Source organism: Lepidochelys kempii, chromosome 17, assembly GCF_965140285.1.
Source record: "Lepidochelys kempii isolate rLepKem1 chromosome 17, rLepKem1.hap1, whole genome shotgun sequence".
In the NCBI taxonomy this organism is placed as follows: Eukaryota; Metazoa; Chordata; order Testudines; family Cheloniidae; genus Lepidochelys; species Lepidochelys kempii.
Window position 1 is genome coordinate 19056375 of NC_136396.1, and position 21820 is coordinate 19078194.

At 50.7% G+C, this 21820-nt stretch overlaps 1 protein-coding gene across 1 annotated transcript in view; it reads left to right on the forward strand.

Moving 5' to 3' along the window:
• SH2B2 (SH2B adaptor protein 2) overlaps positions 1 to 17553 on the forward strand; it is a 66147-nt gene extending 48594 nt beyond the window's left edge. Inside the window, exons 4-9 of the mRNA XM_073315653.2 lie at positions 1678 to 1769; positions 4539 to 4633; positions 6416 to 6601; positions 7298 to 7491; positions 11026 to 11197; positions 14003 to 17553. Of these exons, the coding sequence (XP_073171754.1) occupies positions 1678 to 1769; positions 4539 to 4633; positions 6416 to 6601; positions 7298 to 7491; positions 11026 to 11197; positions 14003 to 14316 (1053 nt within the window). The 3' untranslated portion in view covers positions 14317 to 17553. The remainder of the gene's footprint in view (positions 1 to 1677; positions 1770 to 4538; positions 4634 to 6415; positions 6602 to 7297; positions 7492 to 11025; positions 11198 to 14002) is intronic.
• Positions 17554 to 21820: the final 4267 nt, after the last annotated feature.

Consider the following 21820-nt stretch of genomic DNA (forward strand, 5'->3'; position numbering starts at 1 on the left):
AAGCCCATAATTGCTTGTTGAGATCCTGCTCTCTGTCTCCTCAGGGAGAGGAAGTGTTTAAAAGGGGTGCTGACCACTAAATGACTCTCTGAAAAGTCCCAGAGCCACCTTCTCCCCCTTTACACACTGCTCTCTTCCCACAAACCTCTTCTGTCTAAAGAATTAGCGAGTGTGGGGAAAGGGTGTGGGGAATTCAGCTGGACCCAGATGATGCACTGCAAAGATGTCTTTTGGGAAGAGGCACATAGGTGCCGGAACTATGGGTGCCGGGGGTGCTCCAGCACCCCCTGGCTTGAAGTTGTTTCCATTATAAACAGGGTTTACAGTTTGGTTCAATGGCTCTCAGCACCCCACTCTACAAATTGTTCCAGCCCCCCTGAAGAAGTGTGGAAGTGACTGATGTAGTGGCTGAACCCCCAGCAAAGATAAGGGACCTATTACCTCTTCTGGCTATTGGAGCTCTCCTCAGGTGGAGGAGGTCTGTAGCTTTTGAGCCAGAGCAGCAGGCTTCCACTCTCAGCTTCCCACATGCGTTTGATGTGTGGAGTAATTGTGTCAGTTGTATTCAACAGTGGGTTTATGATGGAGGGAAGAGGAAATGCAGATAGTTGTGAATGGAAAACCTTCCCCCTAGTTCAGAGGACCTCTATTGTAAATTGGCTCTGCAATTTGTCTCTCCTTTCAGCCAAAATGTATTTATACACCCTTTAACTGAGCACTCCCTTTTGTATGCTTACATTTCTTTTCACTGTGAAGAAAAATAGTGCCTTGCAAGATATCTAAACAGTGTGTTTTGTTTCCTTTCCATTTTTTCAAACGATTTAAGAATCCCCAAATCTTCCAGGCATATTTTGTGTTATTTCTTTTAAAGTTTAGGTATCAGTTTCACTTACTGTGAGGTAAATCACAGGAATGGAGTAATCACCGGCTTATCCTTGGCATATCTGCTGGGGATGGCATTGCTAATTCTGACTTGTGATTTTTTTGCACACTTGGGGTTGGCCATACTGCCTCTGGCTGTGGCATCCAATGTGGTAAAACAAACAGAGTTGGGCCTGGTCAGTATGTGGAAGAGAGACCTTCAAAGAAAGCCTGGGGTACTGCAGAAAGTGAGGCTGGTTGATCAGTAAGTGGGCTTTTTCCTTTGAGTCAGTGTTGAGCTAATGTTCCAGCATGGAGTTAGGGGGTATTGTGGTGTTGGGATTAGGCTGTCTTTTTCAGATGAGCCTTTACACTGAAGTCATGTCCATTAAAAATCCCATGGCACATTTCACAGAAGTAGGGATGTTCGCCCCAGAGTTCTGTCTAATTCCAATTTAGGTAGTTACAGTCAAATGCCTGAAAATTTCCCCTTTCATCCCATATCATAATTTCTTTTGGACACGATATGCTCCTTCACTTCCCATTTCGAACTGATGTGCTGTGAGGTATTTAACAGCTGCCCATGCTCCAGAGCGGTGGCTGCATTACAGTGGTGGGTGAAGGTGTGATACGAGCATTTACTTAACTCCACGATCCAGTCTGATTGTTAAACAGAGGCTATGCAGTTTATTTCTCCTCTCCTTTCACATCTCTGGGGTAGGTGGCAAAGTGAGGAAGAGTCTATTTTAAACAGGTAAAGGAATTGTAAATTGACTGCGTCTTTTTCTCCCCCACCACCCTTTTCTCCCCATCTAGGTGGAGAATGGTGCTGAGTATATTCTGGAAACCATTGACTCCCTCCAGAAACATTCCTGGGTGGCGGATATCCAGGACTGCATAGACCCCGGGTAAGGCTCACTTGAGGAAGCTGCCCTCCCTGTTTCAAAAAGCACCTCTTTACCTCAGAAGAGGAAGGATTATCCAGGGGTTTGAGCACCGCCTGGGCCCAAGAGAGCTGGAGTCCGTCCCTGCTCTGCTACAAACATTCTGTGTGACCCAGGGAAAGTCCTTTAGTCTCTTAGTACCTCAGTTCCCCATTTGTAACATGGGGATAACAACACTGCTTCACCTCACAGACGTGTTGTGAGGATAAATCCATTATAAAGATGGTGAGATGCTCAAATAGAGAGAAAGAAAAATGAAAAAAGTCAATGATTTTTTTCACCCAAAAATGCTTTTTTTTTTTAAAAGCCCATTTTTCAACAACAAAATTTGTTCATAAAAGGTTGGCTAGCGTTAGTCATTGTGTGACCCACCAATCTACTGCCCCGGCAGACTGGGAACAGCGTTCAGACACAGCTGACTGGAAGAGAAACCCTGGTACTAACCAGCCATCATCTCTGTGACGAAGCAAGGCCCCAAACACTCCCAGTGCTTGCGTGACCCACTGCTGAGTGTGTGTTGGGGTCCCGCTCGGTGCCTGAGCCGCGGGGGATCTGAGCCTGTTACAGCCAGCAGCTACAGAGGTTTGTCCCTCTAGCTGAAACAGCCCATGTCTGTAGCTCTGGAGTTCCTAGTTTAAATCCCCAGTGTGTCCACTAATATAGTGGCCATCACATAAGTGGGGGCTTATCTGTGACTGGAATCCTGGATGTCTTGCACACACTAACCAGTGGGTTACAGTCTCGTTCTGCCTGCAGTTGCAATTGGATACAGCGTTTGTCTTCACATCCTCTCCTACGCTGTTGTGGAGTGCTACGGTTTAGACAGCTGCTGCGTTCCTCCCCAGAGGCGGTTGGGTTTCACTGACAGGCAGTGATTCCTATGTGTGCAGCCTACAACCAGCTTGGTATGGTATCCGTTAGGTTGCAAGATGCTGTAGAAGATTGTCTTCGTCTCACTGAGGGTTTCGGGGGGAGGGGAGGGTTTGACTCCTCAAGAGATCATGGAAAAGGTTAAAATACCTTAACAAACATCTCACAGTAGCAAATAGACTTATTTGCTTTGGCTTTAGCTGCCTTTCCGCGGCATAAGGCTCCATTCTAATTCCAAACATGTCTGAAATACTAAGCTGTTCACAGGGGAGGAAAAAATCCCCTGGTGGCTCAGATGTGAAGAGAGGAACTGCGAAAGGTGGGGTCTGTTGGTTTTTATTGACTCCCCATCTCGGGAGCACATTGTACACGTTCTGCTTTGCTAGAAAGAGCATCCGGCAGCCCTCAGCTGAGAGCACCCAGCCCACAGAACGGTCAAGGGTTTTGGTGTCAAAGGGCTTTCTGGAGTCTAGAGGACCACATTAATGCACTTTGGTCACTGCCCTGCAGCTTGTAAAGAGTGTTATCCAGGGGCTAAGGCAATGGATGGGAGCCAGGACCCCTGGCTCTGCTGCTGCCATGTTCTGTGACTCTGAGCAAGCAGCTTGACATCTCTGTGCGGCTCTCTCCCCATATGCAATGGAGTAAGGGCCCTGATCCAGCAAATGGGCATGCATGTGCTTAACTTCCAGCACTTGAGCAGCCCTACAGCCCTTTGTGGACCCTTTGTGGGCTCAGAGCTAACCACCACGGGGATAAGTATTTGCAACATCAGGGCCCGTGTTTGTAGAGCACTCTGAGATATTTAAGACATGGACACGCCTGGTGAGCACCAAGAGTGAATTTTCATTCATCTTGTGAGTGCCGTGCTTGCCAAGGGTTTGAATCGGAAACCTCGTCAGTGCCCTGTCAACGCATTTTCTGCAGAGGTGGTTTCTTTTTTAAGGGTTGTAGTTGAGCGACTCCGACTGCTGATTCATTCACTGCTTACTAAATAATTCAGCTGCTCCCTCCCAAACACTTACCGCCAACACAAACCGCTTCCTGAGCTGCCTGCTAGCACGTGTCCTCCTGGTTCAGCTAGAGGCTGTTGCTCCAAGAGTAACGGAGACCGGTGTGCGTATCTCACCACAACGGGGCAATCGGGAGCGTCCAGGCTAAATATAGGATTTCAAGAGAGCGTGGCTTTTTGCATGACAGTGGCGTCAGGCTAAAGGGGCGGGCACAGCTATGACTGACAGGGGGAGTCAGCTGATGGTCAGGGATGTGCACAGGCATTGCTCCCATAGGGGGTCATTTGGTCAAACTTCCCGCTGTTGGACTGGCTGTTGCCGTCACCCCAAGAGATCTTGTCTCAAGGTCCATCAGGCCTGTCTTGCTCCCACTCCACCCCCCGATGCTAAACATTGGCTCCTCCATCTCTAGATGGGTGTCCTCCACCTCTGGAGTTGGCCTGCCTTCATCTCTCCTGCCTGCTCTGCTTCCCCTACCTTCCCCCATCCGTTCGGTCCCAGATGCTTTCTTTGAACTCTGTTTCTGACCCAAATGGCCTCCAAGTCGCTGCCATGATTGGCCAGCATGGGAGCTTGGCCTGCATCCCAGGGACTGGCAAGCAGGGTACTGCAGCCATCTGGCAGAGCTGGGGCCCGTTGTTTCATGGTACAGACACTAGAAATGTGATCCAGAGCACCCAACTGAGTGCATGGAGCTTGAGTTTACCCAGAATTATAAGATTAGTCAAATGAACCATGGTTCCTACCTGAGAGTGGAAATTCTTCCCCGCTCACCCCACCCCCGGTGAGGCATGTGCCTGCAGAGAGTGACAGCCTGCACATGACCATCTGCTCTGTTTTTTCCTTGCAGGGACAGCGGAGATGATATTGAACTTTCCTCCTGTGTGCAGGGAGCCTGCCTGCCAGGCAGGGTACCCTCCTGCAGCTGTGAATTTCTGGCCGATGGTAAGGGCACCCGGAGAAAATCACCAGAAACGTTGAGTTCAGATGTTTGGCATCTTGTGGTGTTGGGTTGGGTTTCAAGGCAAGAATGCAGCTGACAACAAAAGAAAAGATCATAAAATGTGGGAGCAACTCTGCTCTCCTTTGGGATCTGTTCTTGTTCATGATGCAGCCACCCTGATCTGACAGGCGAGGGATGCAGGCCAAGTATCTGGCCGTTCTGACTCGCTTTCATGTGCCCTGTAGCCAGCAGCTGATCATAGAATATCAGGGTTGGAAGGGACCTCAGGAGGTCATCTAGTCCAATCTCCTGCTCAAAGCAGGACAATCCCAAACTAAATCAAGCTGATCCTAGCCTGACCCCAGCAGCCTTCCCTTGCTGCCTATCCCTAAAGAAATGGGGGACTGAGACCAGCACATGGAGACTCTGGCTTCTGTTTCAAATCTGCCCCATTTCTGTTGACCAAAACGTCATTGCTGAGTGTGAGATGAGTTTTGGGTCTCTGTCCAGCTCCTACTGAGGCATCCTGGCACCACTGTCACTAGTCACAGCAGAGCAGCTGCACAGTGAATGGCCTGTCTGAGACTGAACTACCCTCTCTTACTTCTCGCGGTTGTTCTTCTGGGGCAGGGGAGTAGCATGTTGTCAGGGTGATGTGGGGAAGGATTAAAGTGGCTCTGCTTGTCTGGACCCATTCTCTGGGTAAATGGAAGACTGCAGTCTCTAGGGTGACCAACTAACTAACCCTACAAACTAACCCAGCCAACTGTCTCCCTTTCTCTCTCTAGTAGGAGCAGATCGTATAGAGGACAATACACCACGTCCGTTATTACTGAATGTGGTGTTGACAACATGGGGATTTTCTATAATATTTTTATGAATCCTCTGTTTGCCTCAGTTTCCCTTATATTTTGCATGGCTACCCAGTGAGGGTGGGGAAAGGCCCAAGCTGTCTCTGAGGGCAGGCTAAGTGACCTAGAGTGTGTGCGTGTGTTTTGCCTAGCTGCCTGAGCCTGAATGTGTCCCTGAAAAGAACTGGCGAAGGCTGACCCTATAGCAAGAGACAAATCAAGCCTGTATCAATGGAAAACCCAGTCAACCAGACATTGACCCAGTATGCAGCGACCCAGAGGGAGATGCAGTTCCCGCACCTGTCAGCAGGGACCCTGAGCAAAGACCCCAGCCTGAGAACAAAGGGCTGGAAGGTGTGAGGTGGGGGGATAAAGTGTTGGCTTCTGGAGTAAGCAGGGAGCTCTCTCACCTGGGAACGGGCTAAGGAAGGCAGATTGCGAGAGACAGAGCCGGAAAATGGAGTTTTACAGCTTGGCTGGGGCTCTGGGCTAGCCAGACCAGGCTATGCTTTAACCCTCATTCCTCTGCGCTAACCTAAGGACTTCCTCCGCTGTGCTCCAGGTGACTAATAAACCCACCTGTGTTGACAACACTGCCTGAGTGTCCCCGTAAATACGTGGTGAGGTGCATGAATCCCTGGTGGGTGGACAGGTCTCTACCAGGTGTCGATCTCAGTTGGACTCGCTGAGCAGATCTCGCGGCGTGAAGCAAGAGTGTTGGAGCCCCCGAGGTTCAGTCTTGGGAGGCTGCATGGCCTGCCCTGAAGGAGGAGTGAGACCCTTTGTGGGTCTGGCCCATTGAAGGGTTCCCCGAAGAGACTGCTCCAAAGTTGAGGGTGTAGCACCGATCTTGTTGGTCCGTGACAGGTGCTTGTGGGTTGATTCTCAGAGAAACTCTGAGCTTTAAGCCGTTAAAGCTTGCCTTCCTTTCAGGTGTGCACAGGACTCCAGACAGATGTTCTGTGCTTGCCACCCACACCACCACCCCGACCGCTGCCACTGTCATCTCACCCCCGCATGGCAGGGCCAGGGACTCCTTGGGGGAACACCTGGCCCATGTACCACTGGAAAACTTCCTGCAGACCGTGGAGTCACCAGCCACTAGCAGTCATTTAGCAGGTACCTGCAAGGCTCCGGGGGGGTGGGGGGTGGGTGGGAAGGGAGGTAGCCACGTTGGCCACCTTCCAACTGATTTGCTGTATGTGACACAACTGACAGAAGAAAAGGGGAAAATCCCATTGCAATGCACCGTGGGTCTCTTGAGCAAATCCTGAGCAGAACTGCTGCATTCTGATTAGAGAGAAGGGTGTGAGGGGGAAGGGTGGAGGTGGGGAATTAAAGGGGTGTTCATGGGGACAGGTGTGTACATGAGGTGCCCATACATAGGGTGGGTGTGCCCAGTGGCAAAAAGGGAGGAGGTGTGCACCCAGGAATAAAGCTGATGGGGAGGTTGTATAGGCAGGCAGGGAGGGACGAGTGCACTCCTTTCTAACCTTGCCCCGCTGCTCCCAGCCAGAAGAGCCCATTGGTTTAATATAGAAACCCTTTTTCTGCCCTGTCTGGCCACTCTTTCAGTGGAATTGAGAGGAGCACCCAGTAGCCAGCCTGCTTAGCTACAGGTGCACATTTACAACACGATCCTCTGTATTTGACTCAGACGTCATCTTCCCAGCATATGATCCTGATCCTTCTGGAATAGCCAGAACGTCCTCTGCCAGAGCCCTGCGGTCTATTCACTGTTGCTGCCGTCCCTTTCGAAAGACAACCATTTCCCTCTCTAAACTGCCTTTCTTTTACCCCTTTCCAACTGTACAGGGGAGGAAAGCGAGACAGAAGTGGAGATCAACCTCTCAGATTTCCCCTGGTTCCACGGGACGCTGTCACGGATCAAAGCTGCCCAGCTGGTGCTCTTCGGTGGGGCCAGGAGTCACGGTCTGTTTGTCATTCGGCAGAGTGAAACTCGACCAGGCGAATACGTGCTGACTTTTAACTTCCAGGGGAAAGCAAAGGCAAGTGCCATTGTGATGCTTGTTATTTAAATGGTTTTAGAACTGCACTAGCCGCACTCACCCACTGTTCTCTGATGCTATCCCTCGTTTGTCTTTCCACCTCTCAGCGTCAGTCCAATATGTAGCGAGCAGGAAGCAGGACGGGGGCCTGTCTCTGGCCTACCTGTCTGATTACAGTGGGGCTCGGAAGCAGGATAGCTCTGCTGACTTCTAAAAAGATGCTCGGAAGTGTCATTATTGACTGGGCTTTTTTGGGATTGCCGAGATCCCCAAACATGAATAATTCTCCAACCCTTGAAAGCGCCTTTCATCCCAGAATGATGTACAAAGATCCATTCCACCTGTGGCTGAAATGTGGCCACCTTTGCAGCTGTTTAAAACACATGGCCATGCTGCATAACAAATTAGGACAGTGGTTCTCCATCTCTTTAGTTCTGTGCTGCATAAGAGGGAATGAAAAGAGCTAACGTTTATGTGTGGCCTTTCATCCAGAGGTCTGGATGGTCAGGTGGTTACCAGAATTGGAAGCACTCCACAAACTACTACTAGTCACTCTCTTCATTGTTAGATCTCAAAGCACTTTACAGAGGAAGTCAGTATCATCATCTCCTTTTTACGGGTGGGGAAACTGAGGCACAGGGCGGGACATGACTTCCCTCATGTCCTCCAGCAGGCCAATGGCAGAGTTGGGAATAGAGCCCAGGTGTCATGAGTCCCAGTCCAGTGCCCGGTCTACTGGGCTACAACACTACAGATCAGTTTTGCCCCCAGATTCTCTAGGCAAAGCTCCCATTGATTTCAGTGGAAGTGACACCCTTGTACTGAAAGCAAGATGAAGATCTATGTCATGAACAGGGATTAGCTCACCATCACTGAAATGCAGCTCTCTCTGGGGTGGAACGCTGACCCCTTTTAACAGGGCACAGAAATACTGAGCTACAGGTTAGTATGGAGGGTACATTGAGTCGATATACGTGTGCTAGCTTTGTTTGACCTAGCATGCTAAAAGTAGCAATGTACCTGCAGGGTGGGCCAATGGCCTGAGTACGGCCCTAAGTCTCAGACGGGGTGGTACTCAGGGTGGCTAGCCCCTCCTGCCACCTGCGCTGCCCCAGCTACACAGCCTGATCAAAGTTAGTGCGCGTATGTCTACCTCTAGCTGCAGTGAAGACGTCCCCAGAGAGTGATGTGAGGGTCTTGGATCCAGTCGAAAGCGAGGAAGGGATTGTCAGGTGGTTACCAGAATTGGAATGTAGCCAGGACACTGGGGCTACCAAACCCCTTGTGAAAGAAGCCTGGGGGGCTCTAAAGGAAGCTGGATGTTAGCCACCTAGAGCAGCCCAGGGAGCCAGTGGGAAGCAAGGCTGCTAGAGGAGAGTGAATGAGCTGCTCGGTGCAGGGAGAGGACTGAGAGCAGCCCTGGAGGATTAGCATGTCGGAGGAAGTGAAAGCTTCCTGTAGGCTTAAGATGCTGCCAGAGGGGGCTCTGCCAGACCAGCTCTAATGAATAGAGAATAAAATGCCCAAGGGGACCCCAAACCACCCACTTTGCCAATAGCCCACGCAGTTTAGTCTCCTGGCTCGGCTCCCAAGCGAGCGTTAACCGCCTTCCCACCCCCGGCCCCCCCACCCAAGAGAAATGCAGCCGCTATCTAGGGCTCTCAGTCTGGCTGCTCCGAACATGAAGCTGGGGGAGTGGAAATGCTGAGCCACCGAAATGCATCTCGCAGATTTGACAGCGCTTGCTGCTCTGCTAAGGCAGGAAGGCTTTAAAAGAAACAATGCTGGCAGCTCCTTATCCCAGTGCCAGCCTGCCAGGAACAGCACAATAGGAAGATCAGAGCAAGGCCTGTTTTTTTGTTTTTTTTTTAAATATAAAGCCTGTTTGTTCTTGCTGGCTGTTTTTGTGTGTGTGTCTAACACAGACCCCTTTTTATGCGGTGTATGACTCACGTGCCCCAGGTTAAGCACGGACTATGCGACTCTGTCAGGGGACAACTCTGGAGATCTGCAGACTATTCCCGACTCCGCCACTGACTTACTGAGTGACCATGGGCAGCTTACTCAACCCCTTTCTGTCCAGCTCCTCTGCAAAACTGGGCTGATACTTGGCTCCCTTTCTAAGGTGCTTTGAGATCACTGGATTAAAAGCCTCCCTTTTATTCCTATTCTGTTTCTGTTTCTGCTTGGCATCGATGGCCCTCAATGCTGGGACAGCCTGAGTGGCTCGGTATGGTAGCAATAACTCTTGCAAGTGTCCACGTTCTAGCGAAGAGGCATCAGTTCTCCCCTTGGTGACGCCGCTAGGTAATTTCCCATGGAGAGATCTATTAGCCCTTTGGGGCTGGCTGCACAGGTTCCTGGCCTGGTGCGTGAAAGCGAAAGGCACTCGCCTGAATGGTGCTGTGGATGAAGTCTGAGGGGGTTCAGTGAAGTAGAAACCTGTGAGGTTTCAGTGGCAGAGCTGAATGCAAATCCTCTCTCTTATTAGACATGGCAGGGGGGTGCTTGTTCCAGCAGCCACCCTGTTAAGCCCTGGGTTGGGGTGACGGGGAAAGAGACACATTCCTGACATGGGTTAGGGCTCAGGGGGCTCTGAGCGCTCTCAACTCTGCAGGGCTGAAGGGGATGTCCCCCTGGCAAGTGTTAGCCTTGGCAAGTCATGGCAGGCCTGATCCTGAGTGATGCTGAGCACTCTCTTCCAACTGGTTTCAGGGAACATTGTGCGTGCCCAGCACCTCTCAGGCTCAGGACCCAAGAAAGGAAGCTCTTGTTGCATACACATTTTTGTTTTATTTTTAGAACATAATTGTTTACTAATAAACACCCCCCCCCCCCGAGTTTGGTAGGAGCTGCGCAGAGGAACCTCATGCTTCACAGGAGGGACTTACAACTCAGAAAGGGCATTTAAATGTGCAGTGTTTATAAGGAATACTACCCCATAGGGGTGAAACTAGAACATTTTAACAGGCCACTCCACTGCAGAAAGTGGGAACTAGCCTTTGATTTCCCAGCAAATGTCTTGCATTACAAGTCAGTTGCACTTTAACTTGCATGCAGCCGGGTGAGTGTCAGTGAAAGGTCCCAGAGCAGAAGCTCTCTGCTGGGTGTTCTCTTTGTGCAGCCTCTATTCCAGTGTTTTTTTGGTAAAGGTGCTTTCCTTTTTATTTCCCCCTCTTCTCAAAGAACACTTCTGTTTCATGCTGCTGGTAACCCAAAAGGCCAGCTTCCCTGACCAGACGCTTTCTGAATGGGTCATAGCAACTGTTGCTTGGCAGCCAATCAGTTTCAATCAGCTCTGAAACGTGAGATCTTCCTGTTTTGAGCCAAATTGCTAGCGAAGCGGAAAAAACAATTTTGTTTGTAGATAACCAGTAGCCTTTGGATTGGGGGAGCTGTAAACGCTCTACCCAGCACATGAAGGAACCAAGCCATGTGCACGATCTGTGGCACAAATAACACTTGGGTCAGTATCCACGGCCGCTGTGGACTTGCCCTTCGGCCCATCTGCTTCACTGCGCCCCTCTCTTGCAGCACCTCCGGCTATCCCTGAACGAGAACGGCCAGTGCCATGTTCAGCACCTCTGGTTCCAGACCATCTTCGATATGTTGCGGCACTTCCACACCCACCCCATCCCCCTGGAGTCCGGCGGCTCAGCTGACATCACTCTCCGCAGCTACGTTGTGGCGCAGGGCCCCTTCTCTGGTAGGTCACCCGGCTAGCACAGCATCCCTCGTGATCCTGCACAGGAGATGAGTGAGGAGAGCTGGAGATGGGTCAGAGCTCATATCCGGATGCGATCCTAGGACTTGGGGTCAGGGCCGTCTCCAAGAGAAACGTGCTTGCACCAAGTTCCCTGCAAACATCCAAAAGAAAAAGACTCTCTCGTGTTTTCTCCTCCAGTACCATTTCCCAAAAGCTGTCCTGCTTATTCTAAGGTGTTGCCCCTATGCTGACCCTTGGGGAGTGGGGCTAGGAGCACTTCACTTAGCCCTTGAGTTCTTCTGACCAGCAGCCAGCTCAGGAATGGTGGTGTCCAAGATTCCCTGGCTAGAAGGACCAAGCTGGCTTTACAGGCTGGCGCCCTTTGATATGGGCTGGGGTGGATTTCCAGAGAGAACTTCCACAACATAATGTCTGGTATCTCTCATCCAGGGATCTCAAAGCATGGTATGAAAGTGGGTCTGTGTCTATTATCCCATTTTACAGAGAGACAAAGTGAGGGTCAGCGAGATTATGACTTGCTCAGGGTCACACAGCAAGGGATTAGAATAGAAACGCAGCATCCTGGATGTGGATGTGCCCCTTCTAGTGATGGCCCGGACATATATAGAGGTTGAGCCTGCTACAGCCCTGGCTAGCAGATCCAGCTCCTTTTAGCTCAGGCAGAAGTGGTGCGGGCTTTCGCATCCAGAGGTCCAAGGTTCAGTCCCGTCTGACAACCATGTACCTGGCCTTACAGATGTCCAGTGTTCTGCTCTAACCACTAGAGGTGCTGCCTTCATATATAAAAAAATCTAAAGGAGCTCTGTGTGTGTATCCATCTCCATCTCCATGAGCTGTAGGAAGAGCATGCTGGGGGCCAGTGTGTGTATTTTCTGCTCCGGTGATAAGGGATGTGCTGAGTGGCCTGTTGCACATACTTGATGAGGCAGGGAGAGTGAAATCACTCGAGATGCAATTAGGCGGGACCTTGTGGGAAGGATTTGATTACCTGTGTCCATGCGTCTGATCAGATCTTGAGGGGCTGAACAGGGCGAGGGCCCTGAGCACCTCTTGTCCGGAGGGGATGTTCTCGTTTGGGGCTGAGCTGCCTCCAAACTGGCATAGGATGGATGCATTTAAAACCCACTCCTCAAATGAGCAATGGGGGCCATAACATGATACAGAGGTCAGTGCTCCCCTACATAGCCTTAATATGGGGCTCAGTGTTGTCTCCCAGTTCTTCCCCAGGGAGACAGGCTTCCTTCTGTCTGCATAGGAAGTGGCAGGGAGTCCAGTCCCCCAAGGACTTTGGTTTTCCCCCAAGACCTGCCTGGTTTTCTGGGGAGCCACCAGATCTGTGCAGCGTCCCCGTGCCTCTGGGCTGTTACCCACACCCCTCAATCCCTCTGATGGGGACGTGCTGCCAGGAGTCCCTGCACCAGCTGCTGGCCTCCCCACACCCCGCTACTGCAGTGAAGGGGGATCTGCTCAAGATGATCCAAATGTGATGGGCCTGATCTTGTTCCAGGTCCCCATCTGGGGCCGATTGGGGAGAGGGGGGTGATAGGCCGCACGTCCCATCCAGACCCACAGAGCGCTTGTGCAGTTGGAGGTAGAAGGGGCAAAGTCACAGCGCTGGTGCTTTCTGCCCTCCCTCCCCCTCGCCTCTTGGCCCCATCGATTTTTGTGCTCCCCTTTCCCCTTGGAGGCATTTCAGCTGCACGAGCGTCTCAATCCTCTGCTGTGTTAGCAATGCACAGGGCTTCCGAGGTGAGGCCTACGCAGCCCGGTGCTGTCCCAGCTGTATCTGGGGCAGGCTGGGGCATCGCCATGAGAGCGGAGGGACTGTGCCACTGTGCTTGGGGAGAAGGAGCCACCCCTGGCTGGGCAGGAGACACCCCTTTGCCCTCCAAGGCCTGCAAGGAAGGGCGCATACCTGCGCTCACCCCCTGCAGGCAATGTGGGTTGCGTGGCTTCACGCAGCAGACTGAGAGGGCGGCTGTCTCCATATTGGCCAAGACCCAAATTAACTGAGAGCAGATTCGTTCGGGTCAGTGGGAGAGGCTGGGAGGGACAGGATGTAGCTCCTGGCATCCGAGCACTGGAGTCTGAACCACTGGGGGATCTGCAGCGAGGAGCCACGGTTAAAGTGCTGGAGTGGGATTCGGGAGACCTGATGTCTTTCTCAGCTCGCCCGCTGACTTCATGTAGTGACTTGCCCGCCGTGTCTCTGGTGATCCCGCCTGCTTCCTTGCCTGGCCTGGGCGCTGTGAGGCCGAGCCGGAGTCTGCAAAGCGCTGTGAGATGGACAAAGACAATGAGCTAGCACCTTAGTCGATAGAGCAGCCCATCCCAGTACCACTCTGCCCTTCCTCGCATGCATGGCCACTCCCAGGCCCTGGCTCCATATTTCAACTGGTTGAGGTTAGGAGAGATCACGCCACCTAGAGTCTAGGAGTTGGAAGATCTGCAGCAGATCTGAAGTCCTGACGGTCACTGACTTGCTGGGTGACCTTGGACAAGACCCCCTCCACCTACCCCATGGGTGCCTCAGTTTCCCCACCTGTCACTTGGGTCTAATGACACTCACCTGTGTAAAGCACATGAGACTCTCTGATGACAGGTTTCATGTGAGTGCAAAGCTGATTGGCAGGGCTGTGCGGGGCAAGCATCCCTGTGCTGTATGTGCCCTGGGGACGGAGAACTCCTCTCTCCGTGGCTGCCAGTCCAGCACCGAACAGCTTGTAAAACATTCGCCCTCGTGCCTTCTCCGGGCACGTGACTCTTTTGTGTTTCACCTTGCAGATGCCAGCCCTGCCCCAGCTGTTGCCTCCCAACAGCCCAGCTGCAGGAGCGACCTCCCATCCCAACCCTACTTCTCCAGCTTTGTGCCAGGCCCTTTCCAGCCCGCATCGCCTGGGGAGGGGGCTGTCGCCTCTTCCTCCTCAACCGGCCACCCTCTGTACCACCGAATGGAGGGGACCCTCAGTGCCCGGAGCCGCAGCAACAGTACTGAGCGCCTGCTGGAGTCACCCAGCATTAGCGTGGAGGACTACCACGAGAGCGACGGCTCGCGCAGCAGGACCAGGGCGGTTGAGAACCAATATTCTTTCTACTGAGGAGTCACAGGGTGGAGGCCAGCCCTCTGTGTGGGGTGTCCTTGCCTACCAATGCAGCCGTGGCTCATGGAGATGCTTGTGCCATTGCTGATGAGCCCTGGCTCTGATCTCTGACCGCCCCCATGGATGTTTACGTATCGCCATGGCCCAAAGCCATGGGCTGTCCCCACTCTCTTGTCAACTCTCTGGCGTGCCCCTCACCTCAGCATCCGATTCACTGGTGCCAATCAAAAGTCGCCAACTCCATCCATCACCAGCAATGGACCTGGGCTGTCCTTTGTCCCCCTTGCACCTCGGAGAATGGTTTGAACGATGAGCAACTCCACCAGCCTGGCAACCGTGTTGGGGATGTCCCAACCAAACACATTCACCGCTCCCTAGATCTGGCTCATGCTCTGAGCTCAGAAGGCCAAAGACACCAGTGCCATTAAGGGATCTGTTCTGGGGTCAGCAGTACCCGGTCTCTGCCATTATCAGCTTGTGGTCGGTTCCCTTAACTCCTACAAATACTCTCCTGCTGGTCTCTCCATTGTCTGCAGTCGGATTGGGACTTTCCACTTCCCGCTTGGGTCTGGTAACATGCAGTGGTTCTCCAGGAACAGGAATCCATGGCTTTGATTTATATTGCTTTTCCCTTAGCTGTGCAACAGTGAAAGCATCTCCTGGCATTTCCTAGATGGAAAGGACGAGACGTTGCCAGTGTTGGAACGTAGTCAAGGACACCTCAAATGGTTACTTCCCTTCAGGGATAATTACCTTGAGTTCTGCAAACAAGACACTGCAAGCTTGTAACGTTTTGAGGTGACCTTGTACATGACAAATCTCACCAAGGTAGTTTTGTTGCTAGCAAAGAGAACGTGCCCACACACACACCAGTCAGGGATGGAAAAGACCTATCAGACTATCTGGTCCCTCTCCATTGCTATTACAAGATTGCTCGCTGCAGGAAATTTAGGGGGGAGGGGTTGTCCACTTGAGTGCCAAACTAGGGGGCTTCCGCCATTCCCCAGGGGAGATTATTCCACAGCCTACTGCATCTGACTGTCAGAAAGTTTTTCCTGATAGCCAGCCCATATTTTCCCTTTCTTCATTTTATCCTGTTACTCCTAGTTGTAGCCAGGGGCCCCATCCTAAATCATTCCTTTTCCTTCTTGGTTTTTAAAATCCTACAGCTGCTTGAGGGGTAGAATAAAATCCTCCTGCCTATGTCATCTCTTAGCCAGCTTGTATCTGTGGAGTTCTGTTAGTATTTTCTTCTAAATCCATCTCCCCAGGCCCTGATCATTTGTGTTTATGTTCTCTGAACTTCCCCCAATTTGTCAATGGCTTCTCGGTAACGTGCACATGTGTGTCTGATGCATATTCTCTCTCTTTCACGTGCATGCTCTCTCTCTCTCTCTCTCTCTGACACACACATACACCAACATGAAAGTTCCTGGTTGAATCCCAATCATGGCTAACCCTTGTACATTCTATTGCCAGTGCTAAGAGGAACAAGATTGCAAATGCACCTTTTGGCTAACATGGCAAATTCAATCAGTTCCATCCCCTAGAGACCGAGCTTTTAAAGTATGACATTGGCCCAAATTTTCAAGTGGTCACTTTTATTTTTTTGGGTGCTGCAGTGGTTGGGCCCCAGCTGGAGATGCCCAGGGAACCTTATTTTCAGGAGGGCCAGGCCCTCTCTACTCTGTTAGAAGTCAGTGAAAATTTCCGCTGCTTGGTTGGGCTCCCCAAAATTAAGGCACTGAAAATCAGGGGCTACTTTTGAAACTATGGCCTATTAAACCTAACTGCTGAAGAAGAGTGAGCTGAAGAAAAGAGAGTGCTGTTTCCTACTGTGTTCATAGACAAAATAACTGAAGTGTTTGGCTGGTATGCTTTTGGTTTTAATTTAAAACAAAAAATTTGTACTCATGGCTGGATGAAACTCCCCCTGGGCAGAGGGCCAGGTCTACACACCAATTTAGTACTGATATAATTATGTCAGTGGGTGGGCTGGGGCCTGGGGTGTGCATTTTTATTTGAACTGAAATTGTTACACCCATACACCTCTAGTGTGCATGTGTGGCAAAATGGATTGAGCACTGGACTGGGACTTAGCAGACCTGGGTTCTGTTCCCAGCTCTACTATTGGCCTGCTGGGTGACCTTCGGCAAGTCACTTCCCTTCTCTGTGCCTCAGTTTCCTCATCTGTAAAATTGGCATAATGAGACCGACCTCTCCTTTGTAAAGTGCTTTGAGATCTACTGATGAAAAGCCCCATATAAGAGCTAGTTATTATTAAAGGTGCCTTATAACACTATATATTACTGCCCTTCCCATATGGGAAGAAGTTATATGGTGTAAGCATCTGTCTGCCAGTCTAACAGAGTCCACCCTAGGGAGGACACTGCAGGTGTTGTTAAAACAGCACAACTTGTGTGTGTAGACAAGGCTTGAGTCCCACTTAAGGGTTCCTTTGGCATTTCTGTGGTGGCTTCTTTCCTGAGCCAGCAAAACATGTCCTCATCTTCCCCCCCTTCCCGTGGTCATTTCTCCCAGCTTTCCCCTCTCCTCCCTTCACCGCTACTTGCAAAGGCAAATAATGGGTCTTCTGGGCCAGCCTGCTGCACCACCGGCTTAAGAGTTGTGCTCCTAAAGCAGCATTAGGGGAGGGGAGGGGAGCCTTTGGCTGCCCGTCCCCCGATGCTTACAGCCACTTCTGCTTTCAAATGATCTGGAAGGGACAGCGGGAGGGGTTCGATTTAGTTTGGGTTTTTCATTTGCCTGCTGCAGCAGCCCAGCCTAGACGGGGGGGGTCACATACAGAGGAGCCCGTGCAATATACAAACAGGGGGCACCCTGTGCTGCAAAGAAAGGCAGGGTTTTCTTCGGTAGCGAGTTTGAAATGGACCTGCTCTGTTTGCACACCCAAGGAACTGACGGGGAGCATCCAGATATTGAACGGTTGCTGCCATTCTCCTTCTCCAGAAAGACTCGGCGAGCTGATCAGACAGAGGCAACGCATTGCCTCGGAGCCCTTCCCCAGCTGGCTGCTCGTTCCCATTCTGCCTTGGGGGTGGGGTAGGCAGGAAAGGGGGTAGCAAATGATCTACAAGCAAATATGTTGATTTGTAAATAGGGGGAAGTAGGGAGAAGTGTAATGTTCTGTAGAATAACCACATTTATTTAAGCAACTTGTAAAACAAATGGGAAAATTGAGTTCCAGTTTTGAAATAAAACCACTTGAACCAAGACACTGCATTGAAAGTGATTATAGGGGCTTCCCTGGATTTGCTATAAGAGTGCTGGCTGCCATATTAGCTTCTCCGAGTGTGTACATAGGTGCTGTAACTAGGGGTGCGGCAGCATTCCTGGCTCGAAATGGTTTCCATCATATACACGACTTACAGTTTGGTAAGAAGTCCCAACTGAGATATGGGCTGCATTATGCTTGGGGCTGTACAGACATAGAGCAAGAGATGGTCCTTGTCCCAAAGAGCTTCCAGCCTACACAGGGTGGGAAGGAAGTACCTTTTGGCTGTTTAACAGCTTGGGAAGCTGATGCACAGAGCGATCATGACGTGCCCAAGGTCACAAAGGGAATAAACAGAATTGGGAATAGAACCCAGGTCTTGTGGCTCCCCAGCTGGGGCCTTAACCACAAGACTCTTCTTCCTCTTTCACATGCAGCACTGACAGTGGCCTCAAATGGCAGTGGCTGGAGCACTGTTGGGCACCAAAGCACTTCAAAGTGGTCCATGGAGCTGTGCCAACGGTGAAGCTTCTGTGCCATGGATCTGAGCTGCTTCCTGCTCGTGGTAGCCTGTTTTTGGAGGTGTTTTGTGAGCTGTTAACCTCAGCCAGCCCTCTGCTCCATTGCTGTCTTTGTCACATGGGTCACCGGTAAATTCAGCGTGGTCAAACCGGCAGAGGATTCCATCATCATTCACACTCCGTTAGCATCCCTGACCACATCTCCCTTGCCAGAGGCCTACGTTGACACGTGCTCTCCTTGCAACCAGTTCAGCACACAGCTTTGGCTGTGTAACGGGTTCCCCCTTGGTAGGTCCTCCCGCTCTTTCGGCCATAGGATCTCTGAACGCTCTGCCCTAGGTGCTACTGGCAGCTATCTCTTCTGGCGCCGACGTTCTCCCCGCTGCTGAGGCACTGTCTGGATTTTCCCAGAATGCCCTGGCACAGGCACAGTTAGGCAGCGCGATGAGGGCAGCGGCCCAAGCCCGGCTGACACCTGGGTACATCTCAGAAGAAAGCTGCTCAGCCCTGTTTCTTGTGAACAGGTCAGGTGATTGAGTTGATTAAAAACCCCACATTTTCAGTACAGACAGGACCGTGGCCAGTTCTGGGTAGCTCCTCAGTCAAGGCCCAGACAGCTGGTAAAGCAATAACACTCTCAGGAAAAGCAGGATGGAATCCTTGGCGCTAGGAAGCTCATACTGCTGGATCCCTAAGGCAAGCACCAGGGACCATTACATTGCGTGCTCTTGCGTATTAGTAAGTTATTCATGCCCTGGTGTGTTGGTGAAGTGGAACCTCCTGCAGCAGGAATGAATGAATGGTCGGTTGTGCTGGAAAATAATGTTCTGTCCTCTTACAGGATTCCTGGGAAGCTGAGAGAAGGACACCTCTGTCCATTTTGTAAGGAACAGAGAGATCTGGGAGTAGAAAAATGTAAGAGACAAGCCAGTGATAGCGTAGCGTACTGGTTTATTTGTATGAGCCCCACTGCCCTCGGCTGGATGGAATCGGAAGTGCTGTAGTGTGTGTGATTATTAGGGCAGAGACTGATTTACAATTAACCTGAGAACCCTCAAAATCAAAGGTTTTCACATTTCATTCACTTAGATATTGCAAAGCTCAAATATCAAAAATGGACCTTTCTGCCCCACCTCCCCATCCAAATGCAGGAGCATGTCAGAGCGATAAGAAACTCAGTTTCTTTCAAGAATGCTCCCATTTTCAAGAAAGTGCCTCCCAAATGCAAACATTTGTTTAGACCAAGAGCAGGGTTGTGGGGTTTTTTTCCCTGTTAAAACATGCAAATGTTTTCCTGTTCTGATGTAAAACCTGTCAGGCTGCAGTCAGCACAATTCTGGAACTGATCAAGGCCCCACCACAAAGCTGTGAGTCATTATGTGGGTTTTTTTTAAATTTCACAAAAGAATATTTGCTATTTTTGCACAACCCGGACAATGGTCTTGCCTCCAACGAGTATCTTAAAAATAACAAGCAAGGACCAACTGCACTGTTGGCTCTAGGGCAATTTCCTAGGGACGTGTGGTTTGTGGGCACACCGTGCTCACTGCTCTTTCCACATACTGCATATATGGGCTCCTTTAGATGACCAGCAAAGTGGCTGTGATTTTTTTTGTGGTCGTACTTTGTTACAGGTGGAAACCACAGTTTGGAGTATCTACACAAACAAGCTAGCCAGGTCCATGTTTGTAGCTATTTCTACACTCCCAGTTGACATTCCACCTTTCTTCATTAGGGGATAGCGCCCCCAGAACCATGAGCTGACAGCCAGGCAGTAGTTCCCAATATTGAAATGTTTATCTTGGACTTACAGCTTTGTAGAGGTTGCAGCTGCAGTGATGAAGGAACAGGGCATCGTAGGGCAATTGGACTGGCCGGTGAGCATCCACCTATCAAGCGATGCAGAGGGACTGGCTGGGTGTCAGTGGATTAGGAATGATACTGTATATAGCACTTTCATCTCCAGGCTGCTTGTGACTGAAAATGGACCACGGGCTATTCCATGGCTTGTAGGAAATGAGCTGGTTTCCGTTCAGTGGACAGGTGTCCACATCATGGGAGCCACCATCCCAACTGGCACTAACTGGCCCATTTTCTGGCAGTCTTAGCTGAAGGCCCAAGGGCTGACCGAGCCATGGAGACAGGACTGCCTCAGCAACATGTTGGGCAGTCAGCTGGGGGCAGGTTAACTTGCTCCTGCCTGGACTGTGGCTGTCAAGACTTCAAGCTCTGGTGTGGTCAGCCATTTAGGAACTCTGCCCGCACTAAATTCACACCGTTCTTTTTAAAATCAGTTTTGTAAGACCAACACAACTCATAAACCAGTGTGATCTCTAGATCAGCCTCAGAGGAGCTAAAAAGGTGCTACTTTTGTTTAAAAAGGTGTAAACATAGAGGGGGCTGAACCAGAAAGCCAGCTCCACATCCTCTGTCTTTTTTGGAGGGGTTCAATAGTAGATCCAGATTTTGTAAACGGTCCTTAAATTTATAGAGCTGACCCAAAGCTCTCCCCCTGCACATCCCTTGCACCTTTAGGCCATCTGAGATCTGGATCCAGATTCTGCAGCTTCTGCCAATCTTGGTGTAAAATACAAAAAGGCATGTTCCCCTCTTCCATTGCACCTGACCTCTAGTAGCTAATTTTGGCATGCACCCAGCCTGAGTGAATGTCATGCCATTTCTGTAGCACACAGCAGACTGACAAGGAATTTGGCTTGCATACGAAGCTTGTGTCCCAGCCGGGCTCTGCACTGACTCCCGGTTCTTGACTTCCAGCTGTTGCAGTGGCTAAATGTTTCTCAGGTTTATAGTCTCCCTGTTGGTAAAAGCCTTGTGCCTTCAAAGGCTGTGAAAGGGGATGTGCATGGTGCAGGCTCAGATGCAGTGAGCTACCTCAGTGCCTTCTTTCCCATACAGATTGCCTATGTTCTTGGAAGCAGCTTCCCTCAAGCCACCGTCATCTATCACTGTTTGTGCACAAAAGCCTGTGATGTGTCGCATGGAGCGCTAGTTAATTACTGAAGTGACACGAACAGATGGTGCAAGCAGCAATACAGGGAGGTGCTAGGAAGTACGGTCTCGCTTCCATTGTCACCGAGGTAGAAATTTGGCACGGGCAGGTATGCTGGTGCAAAATGCACTGAATTGCAGCCCGGAGCCTCTGCAAAGTGGATGTGCACAACCGCAAGCAGCCACAAAACACAGTCAGAATGTGACCTACTTTGCAAACGGAGGCCACTTGTCTCTGGCATGTCTTGCAGGACTCTGGGGACAAAACTCAGGTCAGCATTGCTGCTTGAGGAGAGTAGAAGGTTACTCTGTTTGGGCTACAATAAAAACCAATCAAACAAACTCAGCTTTGAAAGCAAGAGAGTCAGAAGTTTGATCTAGTAGCTAGAACACAGGGCTGGGGCTTAAGAACAACTGAGTTGTAATCCCAGCTCTGCCCCATATCCTGTTGTAGGTTTGGGCAAGTCACGTAGACGTTCTGTGCCTTAGAGCTGAGCAATGGGGGTAATCCTACTTACCCTGTAGAGGGTTAACGAGATAATATCTGGAAGGTGCTTTGGACGTGAAGGGTGCTCTATGACTGAGGATCATCATTATTAAAACTCCAGTGCTTTGCAAAACCTCAGCAAAAAGAAAAAGCGCCCTACAGCACTAATAATAATGCAGCTGTAGACCGTCATGTACTTTACATGATGTGTGTATTTCTTTACTTACTTCCCCTGTGTCTACTGCCATT